Source organism: Coptis chinensis, chromosome 5 (assembly GCF_015680905.1).
Source record: "Coptis chinensis isolate HL-2020 chromosome 5, ASM1568090v1, whole genome shotgun sequence".
Lineage (NCBI taxonomy): Eukaryota > Viridiplantae > Streptophyta > Magnoliopsida > Ranunculales > Ranunculaceae > Coptis > Coptis chinensis.
Window position 1 is genome coordinate 51,533,143 of NC_141460.1, and position 18,955 is coordinate 51,552,097.

At 37.3% G+C, this 18,955-nt stretch overlaps 2 protein-coding genes and 1 pseudogene across 2 annotated transcripts; 2 read left to right on the plus strand and 1 right to left on the minus strand.

Annotated features, from left to right (window-relative positions):
• Positions 1-1,128: 1,128 nt before the first annotated feature.
• On the plus strand, positions 1,129-1,563 carry LOC147497863 (cyclic pyranopterin monophosphate synthase pseudogene; annotated as a pseudogene).
• A 2,981-nt stretch (positions 1,564-4,544) lies between these two features.
• Positions 4,545-5,960, minus strand: LOC147497864 (uncharacterized). Its single transcript, XM_086563033.1, has 3 exons — positions 5,699-5,960; positions 5,217-5,629; positions 4,545-4,982 (listed from the first exon to the last, which is right to left on the minus strand). The coding sequence occupies exons 1-3, from the start codon at positions 5,958-5,960 to the stop codon at positions 4,545-4,547; spliced, it is 1,113 nt and encodes a 370-aa protein (XP_086419159.1).
• A 5,869-nt stretch (positions 5,961-11,829) lies between these two features.
• Positions 11,830-12,375, plus strand: LOC147497865 (uncharacterized). The gene has a single exon (XM_086563034.1). The coding sequence runs from the start codon at positions 11,830-11,832 to the stop codon at positions 12,373-12,375; it is 546 nt and encodes a 181-aa protein (XP_086419160.1).
• The last annotated feature ends 6,580 nt before the right edge of the window (positions 12,376-18,955 follow it).

Below are 18,955 nucleotides of genomic sequence, written 5' to 3' on the forward strand. Positions count from 1 at the left end.
ATTGAGATGTGAAAAGCTCCCCTCCCACAAATAAGAGTTTGATCCAAAATTACACATTAAAAATGAGAGTTACAAGCCTACAATTTACCAATATCTAACTGATACTCTGATAGTTGTAGCAGACTAGCCGTCTATGCTCCGTTTCTTTGTTTCTAAGATTGCTGCTACTATAGAATTAATATGACCCTTCTTCTGCTTCATCCCATATTGGCTGCACAAGTTGCTACTACAATAGAATTCATTTGACCCTTCTTCTGCTTCATCCCATATTGCCTGCACAAGTTCACAAAATTTTATATAAATTCTAGTGGTCAATTATCAGTTACTATATTGGTATTTCAATGTTAATTTATATGTAACATGTATTTGTAAAGAAATATAGTGTTTTAAAAAATCACCTGAGTAATCCGGATTAATCCTCGACCGAGTAGACCTACTCGCTCCTCCACCGAGTAGCGGTTTAAAAAATTGCCCAAGTAATCCCGATTAATCCCCAGCCGAGTAGACCTACTCGCTACTCGCACCTCCACAAAGTAGCGATTTAACTGCCCAGGTTGCTTCCACAATTGTAGTACTCTTCATGGTTTAGATGAAATTATCGAATTATTTGAAGTGGGTATTGCTTAATTAATCGAATAGAAGCATAAATAATTATTGTTAGAGTGAATGTATGCATTTTTGTTAATTGTTTTATTGTCCATTTTGGTGATGTTACTAGATATGGAGTATGTATGTGCTTAAGCATTATCTATTTTACATCTATTTCAACTTTCAACATGTTTTATATATCTTCTACCATTTCGCCCAATTCCTTGAATATTCCTCAGATTTTATCCCTAAGTGCTTAATACTAAACCTTCTCCTATGCCACTAGCCACCATATAGTAGTCTAGTTTCTGGTTTTGCAAGACATGGTAGTAATCACTGTGACTTGCGACGATAATATATATAGACTAGCGGATCCGTCGGCAATTCATGTATGCTGAGATGCTTAGGAGTACACTTCGCACCTAAGCAGTTGGGCATAAAAGTTTGTTCTTAAAATATGAACAAGGGATTACCATCTAATTCCAACTTGGTTACCACGTATAGATTGTTATACTTCACCAACTATCTGGTTTTCAGGAAATGGAGTCTGTCTTTGGTGAACCTCCTTCCAATAGCAATCTTAGCCCTACGAATGACATATCGGTAGTTCAAAAACCTCATTTTATCCCTCCCCAAATAGGCGAAAATGTACAAGGCCTCACCCACATTAGCATTAGCAGTAGTGGGGAAGCTCAGATGGTTGATATCTCTTCTAAGGAATCTAGCAAGAGAGTTGCCATTGCAAGTAGCAAGGTAATTCTAGGAAAGAAGGTTTTTGATTTGGTATCTGCTAACCAGATAGCCAAAGGAGATGTCCTTAGTGTAGCGAGAATTGCGGGAATTAGTGGAGCAAAGCAGACTAGCAATGGATCATTCCCAACTCGTCCTTGTATTCTTGAATTTGTTAACAAACAACAATGGATCATTCCCAACTCGTCCTTGATAATGGTTTCATGGAAATCAGCAGAAGTTTGAATAGTTTACATTATAAAACGAATGTGTCAAAGGTACAAATCGCGGTGTTATTCACAACTATAAAGATAAATACATCAAATGATGGTAATGTTTTATGAAATGAAGGAAACAATATCTTACAACGTATTAAGAATATTATAGAGGAAATATGCGTTAACACTGACATTGTGGAAGATAAAGTAAAAGACATTCAACAAAGGCTAGCAATCCATAATGAAGGCACAGACTCAAGCTTTTCCACATGTGACTCGGGACTCAAGCTCTTCCACATGTGAGTCCAGAATGTCACCAGAGTAGTAATTTGTTGTATCTCATGTATTGTAATTTCATTTTGTGTAACTTTCATTTGTTTTATTTCATGTATTTTGTTATGGAAGTGGATATATAATGTTATTTAATGTGTTTGTTAAATATCTTGTAAGTGGATATGTTAGTTATATATATATAATATGTATTTTGTTGTTAAAGTGGAGTAGTGGAGCATATATATACATATCTTGGAAATGTTTAATCAATGAGAATTGTATTATTTTGATTTTCAGGTTATAACAGGATTTACGTGTTTTAAATGTCGAAAATACAAAGGAGACTCTTCCGGATTTTATAAAAAGAAATGATGATTTATCATTGATTTTAATTAATTAAAATTGAACGTAGTCCTATTAACGCCTTGTAATATTTCTTAAATCATTAGGCGTTACAACCATTGTAGTAATTTGTGTGACTTTTTAAATATTTGAAAATTCAAATATGACTTTATAACGACATATAACCATCTTAAATATGTACAAATAAGTTAGTTAGTGTTTTTGAGCATTAGAGAGTAGTTCATATTAAAAGTATGATCACATTCAAAGTAAATATAGATGATCTTGTGGATATTTTTTGTGATATTTTTTGATATATCACGATATCGTGATATATATATCCACGATATTTGCAGTTAGCAATACCCACACAGAGTCGGACGATATTTTGTGATATTTGTCGATATTTATCGATATATCTACGATATTTGTAGATGCCCCAATGTAATATATCCCCACATAGGGGGATATATCCCTGATACATATCTATAAATCAGAGGTCGATATTTTGCCATATCCTGATATTTTGTACTATGGTCACTGACCATAGTACAAAATATCCTGTCGAGCTAATATATCAGATAACTTGAAATGCGATATTTTTGGTAGTCATATCCACTGTCACCAAGTACGGTACGGGTTTAAAATAGTGTACTTGAAAAATACTTAGTTCGTGTTTTAAACTGAACGTCTCGAAAAAAAAACGAAAAAAAAAACGTAAAAAGACGAATGACATAAAAAACGGGTTTAAAACGTATAATACGTAAAAAAAAACGGTAAGAAACGAAAAAAAAAATACACCATAGATAAGGAGATTGATTTTATATAGAAGTGGAAAAAAGAATGACATATATTAAGAAATTAAGGAGTTGATCATTTTTGTAAACTTTTTCTTTTAGCCCTTTTCTACCATTTGATTTTGATTTTTCCTCTACATATATTTTTTGAAATCCTTGTAAATCCTGTATCGACTTTTTCTTAGTTTATTTGAGAAATTTGTTGTAGAGAATGCAGATTGGTTTCTCGTATATTGTAATCAACCTTGGTTTTGCTTGATATATTATTTTCTTGTGTTATCAGGATTTAGGGACTTTCTTGTACTTACTTCCATTGTGGTAGATGTTAAAGATTGGAGTATAATCATGAACTGAGAAGTGAAAATCTGACTCTAATTTATATCTAGCAGAGATCTGTCCAACAAGTTGCAAGCTCTATATACTCATTTTTACTTGATTTGTAGTAGCAGCAGTTTTGACAAGAAACTTGGCCTAGGAGATATTAACTGCACGATGATGCAAGGCCATTCTATATTTCTATTACTACTTTAACAAAAGTACAAAACACTTCCGATATATCTTAGCATTCCCCAGGATCATATTATGGGGTAAATGTTCAAGTCTTCCTGTCAAACAGGGGTACTACCTCAATCTATGAAACCAGGGTACTAAAGATTCATTAAGAGCATCTTCAACGCAATTACTTAATTTGGAGTGCAAAGTGATGTCATCCACTTAAAAGATGATGCTAGTTGAAGTATGAAAATTTTTCTGCACCAACGCACCACACTCCAAATTATTGTTTTATAATGAAATATATCCTATAGACACAATTCACTTACGGTAAAATGTTACGACTCTACTTTCCTTGCCACCACCCCATATCTCGTCCATATACCTTACCACGTCACTCTTTACCTTACATCTTTCTACAGATAAAAAAAGAAGCTTAGTTCCACCCATTTCTAATCCCAATTTTAGCACAATGATTTTTAGTGTAAATTTATCTCTTCATGAAACTGAGATGGATGAGTCAAATCAAGATCAAACACTACTTGCTCATTTCATTCAAACAAATCACACGATAATTGGGAATTTGAGGTTAATGAAAATGATGAAGGACGGTTCCAACGGTTCCTTGGTCGGCATCACGAAATTCATTGTAGGTAGACTCATATAGTTTTTCAGGCTGCTTTGATAGATCATTTGTAGGAATTGCGATGGAAAAATTAATTCAGCAATGGTTGATATGTGCTGCTCTATGTCACTTTCTTATTTTGGTGCAAGTTTGTTTCATTTATTATTTTGTTGTAAGTTATTTTGAACTGAATGTGAAATGGTTTTTTGAACTGAATGTGAAGTATTGTTTTGTTCAGGCTTTCTCTTTAACGGACATGTTTGAAGGCAGCTTATGTATAGTGTCTTGAACAACCTGTTCCTGGGCAGCTTATATATAGCAATGTATAAGCTGTGCACGACACTGTATAAATCTATCCACAACTGAAGCACACACTTGCAGAGAGAATCATATATTTTTAACATATCAACACACCATCCTTGAATTAGAAATTATTCATAGTGACAGAAAATTAATTAAAAAGAGCTAAATAAATATGTCTCACTCAAATACATTCATTAAACGATGAAATTCTTCATCATCTGCATTTCCATTATTTGCGTCTGCTTCAACATGAGCCTCATTACCACCATCCTCAACATCTACATCTTCCTCATCATCAGATATATCACCACCATCAACAATATTCTCCACATCATTTCCAACTACAGGAGTCGGGTCATCTGGAAAAGCTATAACGTCATCTAGTTGAATCGGTTTTAGATTATCTTCTGTCTTTTTCGCACTAGTCTTCTGCATATGGAGATTCATCCTAACATAAACCAAGTCATGCAATCTTTTTGGCTCCAATCTAATTCTCTTTTTGGTTTGTGTGGCACTAAAGGCACTCCAATTCCTCTCGCAAGCTGATGCACTACATGTTTGACTAAGAAGCCTCATAGCAATCTTACGCGTGATCGGAAGATCACCACCATAAACCTAGAAAGGATGTACAAATATTAATGTAACAATCAAATAGATAAATGCAATCAACATCTAATAGTTATTAAGAAGAAACAAATTAATAATGAAATAATTTTACGTACGAGGATGAGTGTTTGATAGAGCATCAACAGCCATTGGGGTGAAAATCTTTGAATGTCTTGCATGATAAATATTTATCTCTTGAGTGAGCGTTTTCCTCTCTTCACTTGTAAGTAATTTTTGTCTCACCTTACTCATACCATCTTTAATTTCAGCGCCCATCTTAACAATCTTTTCATAGTAAAACTTGGGATTGAGATACGCAGCCACTACATGAATGGGGCTATGAAGGCGTTGAATTCGTTTCCTTTCAATGATTGCCAAATAAGGGTCATATTTATCTTTATCATTATTGAGAATCATCTTTATCGACTCCTTGACTCTAATAATGCCCTCATATATGTATCCCAATGTACACTCATCTCCATCAACCATCCTAAGTAGTTTCACAATAGGCTCAACAATTGCAACCACTTTGTTGCCTTTAATCCAAAAGGCATTAGATTGTATTACCTCAACAAGTGCTTTAGCATCATCCTCTTTTGTCCTCTTATGAGCTTGCCAATCATTTGAGCTTACCAAGAATCTCAAAGGTTGTTTTTCTTTCAATACAGATTGTAAGCAAAGAAATTAGCTAGCAAATCTAGTTGCTCCCGGCTTCTTCAAATCACGATTGTCTGTAAACTTTCTCATTGTTTCCAAAATTGCAGGTGATCTGTATAAGAAAGTAACAAGTTCTCTTGCAATTTTCATGATTGGCATTATAGAAGGAAGCTTATCAATATCCTCTAAAATCAGGTCTATGCAGTGTGCTGCACATGAAGTCTTGAAAACATCCGGGTAACGAGATTGAATAATAGCCCCAGCTAAACCATAATTGCTTGCGTTATCTGTAACAACTTGAACTACATTATGTGAACCAATTTCTTCCATGGTGCTCTCATTATGAAGTTAGCGAGATATTCTCCCGTCTATTTTTCTTTGACAACCTCAGACTTCAAGAACACGATTCCACTTGGGCTACTAGCTAACAAGTTAACATGGTGCCTTTTTCTAGCATCTGTCCAACCATCTGACATCAATGTGTAACCCATATCTTCCCATTGTAGGAACCGTTATTTCAGAATGAATATTTCTACAAACTGTGAAAACCACGCGCAGTGGGATTAATTGTTCTCATGATTTTGGATTGGAAAACATACCTGTAAATTCGGCTTATTGATATCTCTGAGAATCCAATAGCTATGAACTCAACAATCAACCTCTTGATCTTCTGTTGTATTCTTTTTAATAGATTGGACGTTGTGTGGGCAATGATCTACCAACCCCCTTCTCTCTCACAAAGCTAGAACCGATTTTGGATCTATCTTTCCTTGCCTCTCTTTTCAATCCAGAGAATAGAAAATTCGGCCAAGAGAGAAGGGATTCTATTTATAGGCTACAATAGGGACCATGAGGAGAAATTAGGGTTGGGCCTCCTGACGGGTTTGGGCTTCCCATGTTCGCCCAGAACACACGGCCCAAGTCTATCAACAAATGGCTTATTCCACTAAAGGCCATTGTTGTACTACCACCCTAATCCCAAATTATGTGTCAGTGTTTATGGGCTCCATGTTATATGCTTGTGGATCTCCCCATGTTTAAGATATCAAATGTCCGTTGATTAAGTCAAGTTACTGATAACTACATTAATCAACTTTTTATGTCTTTGAGTAGTACCACTCAACCTCATTGTCATGTCGGAATAAATCCACCTGCAGGGTTTACATGACAATCTTTTTGAGCTCCTCAAGGGAACATCATCAACCCAACTTCTTGTGGGACACGAATTCCTTCTATAATCAACAGCACACCTTACATACAATGTCATTACCCAATCCATCAAGTTTGTTGATTCACAAATTAATCTCACTCATTGATGATTTAAAGAAATGTACAATGCACGTAAGTGCCCGTTATTATATCCGGATTAAGAGGACAAGTATCCATAATAACAGAGGCGTTTGTTCTCTTATATAGTCAGTATAAAGAGAAACAACCTCACTTGGTCCTGTTCAATACACACAAAGTGTACTAGTGTAATCCTATAGTCAAAATAGACTAATACCAGATTATACTACAACCATACCAATGGTTTGTTCAAATCCATCTGGGTTGTGAACGATTACTTATACTTTATAAGGTATTGATGATATGATCTTCTGTGTGTCCACACCATATCATTTACAACATAAAGTATTAGACAAATGCATATAACTAATAACATATATAATATGCATAACATTTGCCCATATGATTCTCATTCAAAATATAAAGAATTAGAGTTAATACAAAAGTAATGTTTTTAGTATATAACCCTATCACCCATGACTCTTGAACACTTTTCACATACATTGTTGCTTCATCCTTCAATGAACCTAGAATCTTGGTACATGTAGTTTCACTGCCAGGAGGCATATACCTCACCATACTTCCCAATAGCTTCGCACCACTCTCTTAATTCGTCTGATCTTAACATATTACATGCAAGGTTGTTTGCAACAATATTTTACTCCCATAATATCAGCAACCTCCTTTTCCTTCTTTTTCAGTAGTTCCAAAACCTTCGATTAGTGGGAAATGGTGTTTGACTGTCCTGATGCCCTATAAACCGATTGTTGAGACCCGAAATTGAAGCTTGAGTATGTGTTTCCTTCTTTGGAGTTACTCCCTCTAGCTTTCTTGTTAACACGAGGCCTGTCCTCTATTTCGGTTACGACATTGAGTGCCAGCTCCATCACTTCATCAGTCACAACAGTGCAAGGACTAACATCATGCCCAATCATTTTCGCTCAGTGATACTTCAGCCTACTTATTCCCCAGATATCTCAAGTTGACAAAATTTGCATTTGTTCTTCTTTTGTGATGTTGGCTCGGCATGCTCCCATAATGGATCTCTAATCCTTGGCATATCTAAAAATACATCAGAAAAGAATCAAAAGATTACAAATTTGAAAATGTAGTTCCATAAATAACAACAACAACAATTATTGAATGAATGACTAACAAAAATTTAATGCTTCAATTACTTATTACAAGGCTATTTCGGGTTATTAATGGGGGTGCAACTGTGCAAGTCTGTTACTTGACTTACTTCATGCAATTCATGAGAGAGATAGACAGAAGCAGTAAGCAAGGAGCAAGAGAGAGAGAGCTAACCTTGTACTTTGGTAGTTGGCAACTTGGTTGTGAACTGGTGAAGGAGCTCTTCTCGATCAGGTTCTTTTTTTTTTGGGTAAAGTTCTCGGGGTTTTTTTTTTTTTTTTTTTTTTTTTTTTTTTTTTTTGCGACTCTGTGACTCTGTGTCTCTGTGAGTAAGTGACCGAACAAAACCAAAGAGAAGAAAGTTTAAAACGCGATCTTTTTGAAATCTCATGATATATATGGTTTTTACGTTTAAATTGCATTTCAAACGTTTTAAATGCGATATTTTGAAAAGCACGGGTTCTAAACATATACAAGATGCCTTGGCAATTTAACGGGGTTTAAACGCGTTTTATTCAAAAAAACACCGAACTTGGTGATAGTGGTTATATTAGGCACTTGGTCGGTAAGATGAGCGTTGTATTATTGGGTTTTTGGCATATATCTAATATTTCGTAATATATCAAAAACTTTTGGCCATATGGGGAGATACAAAGATCAAGAATATGTGGCTAAGAAACAAAACAATTGTGTTTGGATTATGTACGTGTGCTTGAGTTCTAGTGGGCCAACACATTAGCCCCGTTAATGAACCATGAAGCGCATGGGATTAAGGGATCTGGGCACACATGTGAGGAGTAATATTCACATTCAATGAATATCACACACTTGTCCAATATATACAGAACTACTAACCGACCCAATATTCTCATCCTCTGAACTCACTCCATAGTGACTCGACTCAGGCAAACGACCTATGCAACTCGCGCTTAAGGCGATATCACCATAGGCACTCGTCCTACGAGCTCGCTTCAAAGTGACTCGAGTAGAGTTGGTGATCTCGCTCAGTGCGATCTCCTCGGCACTCACTCTTCCTATCCCACAGCGGCTAGTAACATATAACTTTATGAATGACATCAAGACCGAAGCTTCAGGTGCACATCACAGTAGATGTCCATAACTCGCCATCATGGCAGGCGAGTGACCTGAAGGCCTAGATCTGACCTGATGTAGGAGTGCAAGAGGTGCGGGCACCTTGCTTATATAAAGAGGATGAGGAACTACGTCTGACTTGATTCAAGTCTCCCCCTAGTACATAGAACTTGATACATAGGCAGTTCGTCTAAACGAACTCGGTCAAACCCAATCCATCAACCCATCTCCCCCAAATTACCTACTCCAGTAAGGTTAAATGAAATATAACCTTTATATTGGCACTGTCTGTGGTTCGATTTCTTGAGTTCACAAACCCTTAAAAACCTTCAAACAAATCTCAAGCCCATGAAGCATAGAAAGCCTCCAATAACAAATGAAGAGCATGGCCGCCCAGATGGGAACCATGAACGACAACATCACTCTCTTAAGATAGGAAATCGCTGCACTAAAAAGTCAGGTGGCAGCTAGCCCATAACCCAAACGGAGTCACCGCTGAGGACGGTATAAACGAAGTGAACCAGCAAATTAACGAGCTGTCTGTTAAGAGCCTAAAACTATAGTTTTAACCCCTTAATAATATTACATATAGATCAATTATGTTTATAGTAAATAAGAGTTAGTACTATTTACGTATTTTTGTGTATTTCAGGTCTTGGAATCAAGTAATGAATAATAGGAAGTTGAGCGATTGTGAGAGTCTATGGGTAGTTAGGTCTTTTCAACTTTTGTTTCTTCTTTTGGTTCAAATTTATTCGTATTGGAGGGAAACAAGATAAGGTTACCTTTTTTGGTTCCCTTGACCGAGGCTTTCCGATGGGCTTTGGCTGTTGACCGACTATAGTTCTCATCATGGTACCACCGGGAATCCCAACCTCAAATCCAGATGGGCGTTCTCTTGGCCCGATAGTGAATCATCACCCTAGTACTCAAGGTGCTGGAAGTAGTGTGGCTCCATCATGGAGTTCTTTGTTTACTCAGAGTTGGTCTAATTATGTTTTCACCAACATGGAGTATTATGAACCAACTGGAGAGGATGGAATCTCTGAAGTATCAAACCATATAGTTGAGGAGGGAGAAAATGTATGGAAACACTATCTAGTGGGTTACTTTATAGAAAATAGGCTTCCTTTTCTTGTTGTAAAGAATATTTTTAAGAAATTATGGAAAGTTAAAGGAATTTTGAAATGGTAGCTGATAAGGTGCTTTTTTATTTCAAGTTTGGCTGTGAAGAAGATCGACAGATGGTGATTGAGCAAGGCCCAATATTTGTTGTAGGTAGAGTCTTTGTAATTAGACCATGGGCTGACGACTTGGATTCACAAAGGAAGGGAATTCAGAAGGTGCCAGTATGGGTTAAAATGGATCTACCAAAGATCTTATGGACTGACAAAGGTATTAGCTTTGTAGCAGGTCGACTGGGGAAACCATTATGTGTTGATGCAGCTACAGCAAATCGAACTCGACTTAATTATGCGAAAGTATGCATAGAGGTGGATGCTAGTTGTAAATTCCCTAACCATAATATAGGAAGTTTAATCTGGGAAAAAGGAGAATTGTGGATGTCACGTTTGATTATCCATGGATCCCATCATTCTGTTCAAAATGTGTAGCCTTTGGACATTCATCAGAAAAGTGTAACAAGGGCCAGTGCAGAACATGTCAACCTAGACAGCAGCATAGAGATAACCCTGCTCGTTCTCAAGACATGGAAGGTGAAGGAAGTACTTGTTCAGTTGACCAAGAGAACCTATATTCTCCTAGAAACATAGAAGCAGTATCTACTGCGATGGTCAGGTATGTTGGTACAGCTAGTCGAGAGGACATAGATATTACTCCTATTGTGGTTGTAGGTCCTATCACCAACTCAATGGTAAACACTAATGGTCAAGATGCAGCTATATTTGTGGCTTGAAACAATTATGTTTCTGATGTAGTTCCTTTTGTGACTACACAAGCTTCATTTGAGCAAGAAGAGGTAATAACAGCTGATATTATGGAACCATATACTAAGGAGAAGGAGAAATACCACAGCATGGAAGATGACTCGAAAAGAGTATAGAACCAGATAGCCACGATTGAAACGGACCACTTCACAAATGATCAAGTAGTGGAGAGTGAGCATGAGACAGTTACTACTTCAACTCATAAGCCTGTGGGTAAGAACCAACCTAAGAACAAGACTTTCAGGTTAGAAGAGTTAGGGCCTGAGAAAGAAGCTGGGTGGACAGATGTTCCTAGCAAGAGAAGTAGAGGTAGGCCCAAAGGGTCTAAGAACAAGAAATAATGGATCCAATCAGTGTATGGAATGTGAGGGGCATTAATGACCCTCATAAAGCTCGAGAAGTGAACAAATTTAGAATGGAGAGAAAGTTGAGTCTACTGGCTTTGGTAGAGACTAAGGTAAAATATGCGTAGTTTGCAAGTATTAGTAGTATTTGTTGCCCAAACTGGAGTTGTCTAGACAACTATACTAGATGCTCTAGTGGTCGTATATGGGTCTGTTGGGATGCATCCCTCTAGTCTGTTCAGAAAATAAGGGACAATGACCAGTTTATTCACTGTCAGGTATGTTTTTACCCTCTTCGGAAAGTTTTTTTTTTTTCTTGTGATTTATGCTAGCAATGCACGATGTGATAGGCTTGTTCTCTGGGGTGATTTAAGCAGTTTTCCTAATACTAACACCATGGCATGGTTAATGATGGGAGATTTTAATAATGTGCTAAAGGCAGATGAAAGAATTGGAGGTGATCTAGTACATCCAAGTGAAACAAGAGATTTTGTGGATTGTTTACAATCATCTGGATTGTTAGACCTGAAGGCTAAAGGGTTCGTCTATACATGGAGTAATAACTCTATTGGCCCTAAGAGAATTATGAGTAAGATTGATAGGACTCTTGTTAATGCTCAATGGTTGGGTTCTCATGCTGCAAGTGAAGCTGAATTCCTACCTCATGGTATATCTGACCATAGTCCTATACTAATCTCGTGGAGGAATTTCACAAAAAAAGCTGGGCCTTTCATTTTTAATGCTTGGGTATATCACCCAGAGTTTGATGCTATGTTTCATGAAATATGGGATCAAAGAATTTATTCTAATCCTATGTATATTCTTGTACAAAAGTTGAAACTTCTTAAGTTACGGCTTAAGGAATGGTCTAGGAAAGAGTTTTTTAATATCAGTGCAAGGGTGGATGATGTCAAGAAGAACTTGTTTGAGTTACAATTATAGGTATAGGCTAATCCTCTGGATGCAGCTCTTACTACCAAAGAAAGAGAAACTATGCAATTGTATGGTATGTTCGCTAGAGCTGAAGAGATGGAACTTCGACAAAAATCAAGCTGTGATTGTTATACTATGGGTGACAGATGCACGACATTCTTTCACAACTCTATGAAAGAAAGAAGGAGTATAAATACAATCTGGTCTATCCGAGATCAAAGTGGGGTAATAGTTAATAAACAGGAGGATGTGAATGGTATTATTGTTGATTATTTCAAGAGTGTATTAGGTGCTGAAACAGAGTTGGAAGTTGATGCTGATTTTTTTGATTCTCTGGGTGTAAGAGATGTTCTTCCACTGGAAGTAACAGATGAACTTCAAAGAGATGTAACACCAGATGAGATCAAAGGTGCTCTTTTCTGCATGGGGGATAACAAATCACCTGGTCTTGATGGCATTAATGCCTTCTTTTTCAAACATTGTTGGCAAGTGGTGGAGAGTGATTTTATCAATGCTATTATGAACTTCTTCTCTACAAACAAGCTGCCAAAAGGGGTAAACTCTACCCTCCTTTGTCTTATTCCTAAGGTAAAAAATTAATAAGAGCCCAAAACTGTAGTTTTAACCCTGTAACAGTCATACTATTAGACCAATTATGTGAGTAATAATTAAGAGTTAACACTGATTACGTGTTTTTATGTATTTCAGGCTTCAAAGTCCATTATGTGCAGAAATGTGCCACTTTAGCGAGATAAAGGAGCAAAGGTCGGTTACTAAGGAGTTCCGTGATTAAAGGCTAAGATTCAAGAAGATAAAGCCTTTCTAAAGCCCGGTCAAAAGCTGAAAAGTCGACGCGGGCAGAAACAACACACAAGTCAACATAACTTCCGAAGGCCGTATCTTTGGACTCAGACCTCGGAATGGGGCCTACATTATGTCAAAACGACCGGCTCGGAAAGAGCTGTCCAATGGTATAAGCCTTGATCCAATCAGAGGAGCAAAAGTGGACGAAAAGTCTGTTGAAGCCAACTGTAGCTGAAGAGGCCTTTTTGGACTGAAAGAATTGGGTTTTGGGCCTGATTCTCTGCCCCAAAACATGGCTCCAAGCCCATGCATGATTTTTGGATCTGAACATATAAAAACCAAAGCTTAGCTCTTTGTTAATGGTAGATAGTTAATGGTAGCTAGTTAGACCTAAAACAATAGATAATTATAGATCTAGTTTTTATTTAATTAAATTAAGTTTAGTTTATATTCAATTCTTGTTTTAGATTAAACTCTTAGAATCATTATTCTTAATTAGTTTGATAAATAAAATAGCTATTTGTCAATTTCGATTCTTGTCATTTACAATTGTTTAGATCTAATTTCCCTTATTACGTAGATAGCTAGACTTAGATTAGTTAGATTATTAATTTAGTATTTGAATCATTGTTTTATTATTCATTAGATTAATAAAATAGTGTTCTCCATAAGTTAGTTTCATTTCCATTAATTGTTTAGTTTCAATTAAATAGATTCAAGTAATTGCCATTATTAGTTTAATTCAATTATTGCATTAGTAGTTTTGAATTGGGTTTAAACAAGCAAAGTTTCAATCTTTATATCATGTCTTGTTTGAATTCCATTGGAAATGATATCGTGATGATTCTCGGCTAAACCTCCATTGAGGGGGTTGAGAAGCCTTGATGAAAGCTTGATTCCGATTATCGTAGAGTCGGCGTAAATTCCTTTCCACTCTAGAAACGATTAGTTCACCATGAGAATGGGTTTAATCGTTCACATACTAGTTATGAATTGGTAGAAATGCCATGTGTAATTAGGGATTAGGAGTAACCATATTGTTCTGCGAAGCAGTTCAATTCGGATTATGACGATTCGTCGTTAGTAGGAGTAAGTCGAGTTAAGGTGGAATCAATCCCCCTCTAACTCCTTATCATAGAATCAACGTAGCATTCTCATAGTTGTTCTGATAGTCGACTAGTTGCATCTTGTGGGTAGTTGCATCGTAGTCAAGTTGCCATTTCGTAAATCTCTCATTAGACTTTAGAGTTAAGAGCACTTATACGTAGAGAACACAGCATGCGAAAGGACTAGGAGTGGAATGAATCATTCTACTCCACTATATCTCATAGGATTGAGAGTAGAATCTTTGATAAATATAGACACGTAAAATAGTTTTAGTTTACTTACGTTTTGAGTTTTATCGTTCATTTCGTAGGTAAACTATTCAAATTTTTATGTTTATCAAATGGCGCCGCTGCCATCTTAGTTTCACTTTCGCATTGTTTTTGTAGTACAAGTACTTTTCTTAAAGTCCCATTAAACCCACCCACCCTTGTTTGATTCATACTGTGGTTTTCCGAGTCAGCGTTGGAAAGTTCCGCCAAAAAATATACGGAGCGACCGCTTCCTACCGAACCTTCACCTGCTCAAAAGATCTGTAACGAGGCGACCCCCCCCCCATGTGGAGTCGACCATACCTAAAACACTGTAACTTCAAGTTACACGGAGTAGCGACAGCCTCTATGTGAAGCACACTTTCCTACTAAGCTAGAGTTTTCCGGATTTCTACAGTTTTGATTGAATTTTGATTTTTCAAGTTTTTTGTGTTCTAACTTGTTATATACACCGAACACGCCAGAAACAAGATGCTATTCATAAAGCGAAGCAAGGGCCGCAATCATGTATTCCTTTCTTCCACACCTCGGCTTCTCTGTTAGAGGTTTATACTAGTATATCGAGAATAGTTTGGAGTGTTGATGTGTTTAGCTAAAATTGGTCTTAGCCTTGTATGAGATTAAGGTCCGGCGAACAAAACACCAAACGTAATAACACAACAACGTCAACAAACAAGTCTATCTAGTATACCACCCACTACACCTCTAGCTACTATTTCACACACACCACGACATAATGCCCGACGAAGGAGAGACTCCTCTCTCGGACTTTTATAAAGCTTTGAGCGATAGCTCCAAATCTTGCATCGTTCTACCAGACCCAGTGGGGGATTTCCGAATCCCCCCAAATATTTTTAATTTGTTACCCGTTTTTCATGGATTAGACCATGAAAAACCTTATCAACACATCGTAGGATTGAACAAGTCCTAACAACATTCCACCATCCTACGGTTGGTGCGGAACAAATTAAACTAAGGGTATTCCCTTTCACCTTAGCCCGATAAAGCGGCGTCTTTAATTAACCAAAGCGCCTAATTGTGGGACTCGTGGGCTAAACTTGTTCAGCTATTTATGGAATATTTTTACCCACCCCTAAAGGCGGATGAGATGCTTTCCAAGATTCATTTCTTTTCGACAAAATCCTCATGAATCATTTTCGAGGCTTGGAATCGTTTCACCGATCTCCTTATAGAGTGTCCACATCATAACTTAGCGAAAGACACGTTAGTTAAATGCCTTTTTCAAAGGACTTCTACACCACCATAAAGAAGTCCTAGACATAATGAATGGGGTAGTTTCTTAAGCAAAGGAGCCTCGGAGGCTTATAAATTTTAGAGGATCAAACTAAAGCGAAATAACAACTGGGGTAGTGATGATATCCACGCTCGCTAGTTCATCAAATACATTAAGGCCGCCCGGGATGTTTGAAATTAAACACGATCCCGAGCTTAAAACTCTAATCGAATCACTCACTAAAAGGTAGAGGCCATTTACGTTCAACAAAAGCCTATCCCCATCATGAATGTAAATTCAAATCCATGTAGTTTCATTGGAGCCCCGAGCATCCCGACTTCCATCGTCCTATAGCCTATGAACAGGCTTGTTCCATTAATAGTGAACCTAACGCCCTTGGAGAAAAATCCCAACTTCGGTTGGAGAAATAACCAACACGCCACACCTCCGTGGTACAATAATTAATATATTAGGCCAACGCACGGTTTAACCAAGCTCCACCACGACAAGGGCGGTCGGGGTAATTTTAATAATTATAACAACCAAGTGCAACCTCGACAAGGTCAAGCACAAGGTCAAGGTAGTTATAATAATTATAATGCTAATAGAGGTATCGTTAGGTAAATAATAATTATCAAAATCCACCCATAAATAATTCATGCGAAATAGTTCCAGTCACACCACCCGTGACTACTACACCAACACAACCGGATTGTCTTGACACCTTCATACAAGTGAGCCAAAACTTTTTCAAACCATGGCTCAATCTAACCAACAAATGCCTTCTACAATCCGTTAATAATTTAAGCCAACAGTTGGCCCAAGATAAATCTCAACCCAAAGGTGTGTTTCCAGGTCACGAAATACCTAATCCTAAAACAACAAACACAGCCTTTGAGGTAACCAATAATACTAGTAATGAATATGAAAATGTAAGTGAGCTAAAGGCCATCACCACTCTCCGCTCCTCGGCAGAGTGGTTGATAACAAATTAACTATGCCTATAGTTACCCCACCAAGAGTCCCTACACCCTATTTTACTAGATAATCTGAAAAGAAACCTAAGAGCCTACCACCGTAGAGGTACCGATTCAAACACAACCTAAGAAACAGAAAGCCACGGTTAAACATCCAGGTGATACCATTGCTAAATATAGACAGAAACCACCGTTTCCACAAAAATTAGCTGTGTTAACTAGGGATACTAATTATGAGGAGATTAGGGACGTTTTCAAGAATCTAACTATAAACCTTCCCTTCCTCGAAGCTATTAAAAAGCCTTGCAAGTGTAGAACCATTCAGAGGGTTTAAGGCTGCATCCTGTACAAGAAGATAAGTTTGGAGAAGGTTGCTGGATGTTGGAGAGTTCTAATGGATGTTCATGGCTGAAATGTTCAATGGATTGGTCATAGTTTAGCTTCCCCATCCTTTTTTGTTTCTCTTAGATAGAGTTGAGCACAACGGAGACCTTGATCCCTTTGAATCTATATGTTCTCACAAGATGGTTGATTTCAACATGTTAGGTTCGATTAAAAAGCCTTGCAGCAAAAGTTAGTTAATTGCAAGTTACTATAGACCCATATCATGTTGTAACATTGTGTATAGGTGCATTACTAAGATTATCACTAACAGACTGAAACCCATTATTGAGGAGAGAATTGCTCCACTCCAAACGACTTTTATCCCTGGTAGGAATATCCAAGATAACCTACTTCTTTCGCATGAGCTTCTCAGAAATTACAGCAAGCATAGGATTTCCCCTAGATGTTCTATGAAAGTTGATCTCAAGAAAGCATATGATATGGTTAGCTGGAAGACTATAGTGTGTATGATGAAAAGATTCCATTTCCCTGAAAAATTTATTCAATGGATCTTTACTTGTATTTCTACCCCATGTTATTCCATTCTAATCAATGGCGTGGCAGAAGGGTTCTTTGTAGGTAAAATGGGGCTTAGGCAGGGAGACCCCCTTTCACCATACTTATTTGTTCTTGTCATGGAGATTTTGGGATGCTTGATGGTGAGAAGTATTGAGAATAGAAGTATCAAGATGCATCCTAAATGTAGGAGAACACAAGTATCACATTTGTGTTTTGTAGATGATGTACTTATTTTTGCCAAAGCAGAGATGGACATAGTGGCTGCTATATTGGAGGTGCTCACCATATTTTCTAAAGCATCTGGTCTTAGCATCAACAGAAATAAGACTACCATTCTTATTGGTGGCTTGAATACAGATGAATCTACAGCTATAGCTGCTTTTCTGGGTGTTCAGCTTGTTTCACCACCTATCACCTATCTTGGAGTTCCTCTCATCTCTTCAAGATTAGGCATTAGGGAATGCCAGCCTTTGGTGGAGAAGATCACTTGTAGAATTACTAGCAGGAAGGCTCGGACACTTTCTCATGCTGGCAGATTACAACTCATTCAATCGGTGCTTGCTTCTTTTTATATCTACTGGTCAAGAACATTTGTGCTTCCTAAGATAGTGTTAGAGCAACTTGAGAAATTTTGTGCTAGATATCTATGGAGTGGACCTAGTTTGGAGCCCAAAATGCATCATGTGAGTTGGGGAAGAATTTGTCACTTAAAAAATGAAGGAGGTTTGGGTATTACTGACATGTATAGGTGGAATAGAGCTGCATACTGTAGGTTAGTCTTTAAAGTTGCTTCTAAAGAGAATAGCTTGTGGGTGAATTGGGTATGGCAACAACATATGAAGCACAAAATGTTTTGGACAATGCTGATTCCAAAGGATTGCTCATGGGTATGGAGACATGTTTTAAAGGCTAGGAAGCAGGCAATCAAATTTTCAAAGGTAAAGCTAGCTGATGGGAAGGCTACTTATCTTTGGCATGATCTATGATTTGATAGTGGAATCTTTCTCAACAACCAAGTTGCTGTGCAAGCTTGGAGTTTCCCTGATGATACAAAAGTCGAGGTGCTAATATCTCAAGGTGTATGGAATCAAAATATTGAACTGATCTTGGACAATGCTCTTAAGGAATCTATCTATAATACACCTATAGAGGATCAATTACATGAGGATACACTCATTTGGACTCCGTCTCCATCGGGCAGGTTCACATCAAACTCAGCGTACATGGCACTGAAGCGATCACTGAATAAGGTAAGATGGCACAAGTTGGTTTGGGGTAAACTAATGTTACCAAAA

Coding starts and splice junctions, on each gene's coding strand:
- LOC147497864 (XM_086563033.1), bottom strand. CDS start 5,960: ATGGAAGAAATTGGTTCACATAATGTAGTTCAAGTTGTTACAGATAAC. Junction 5,630..5,698: donor GAGAAAGTTTACAGACAATC/GTGATTTGAAGA, acceptor CTGTATTGAAAG/AAAAACAACCTTTGAGATTC. Junction 4,983..5,216: donor TTAAAGATGGTATGAGTAAG/GTGAGACAAAAA, acceptor CATCCTTTCTAG/GTTTATGGTGGTGATCTTCC.
- LOC147497865 (XM_086563034.1), top strand. CDS start 11,830: ATGGCATGGTTAATGATGGGAGATTTTAATAATGTGCTAAAGGCAGAT.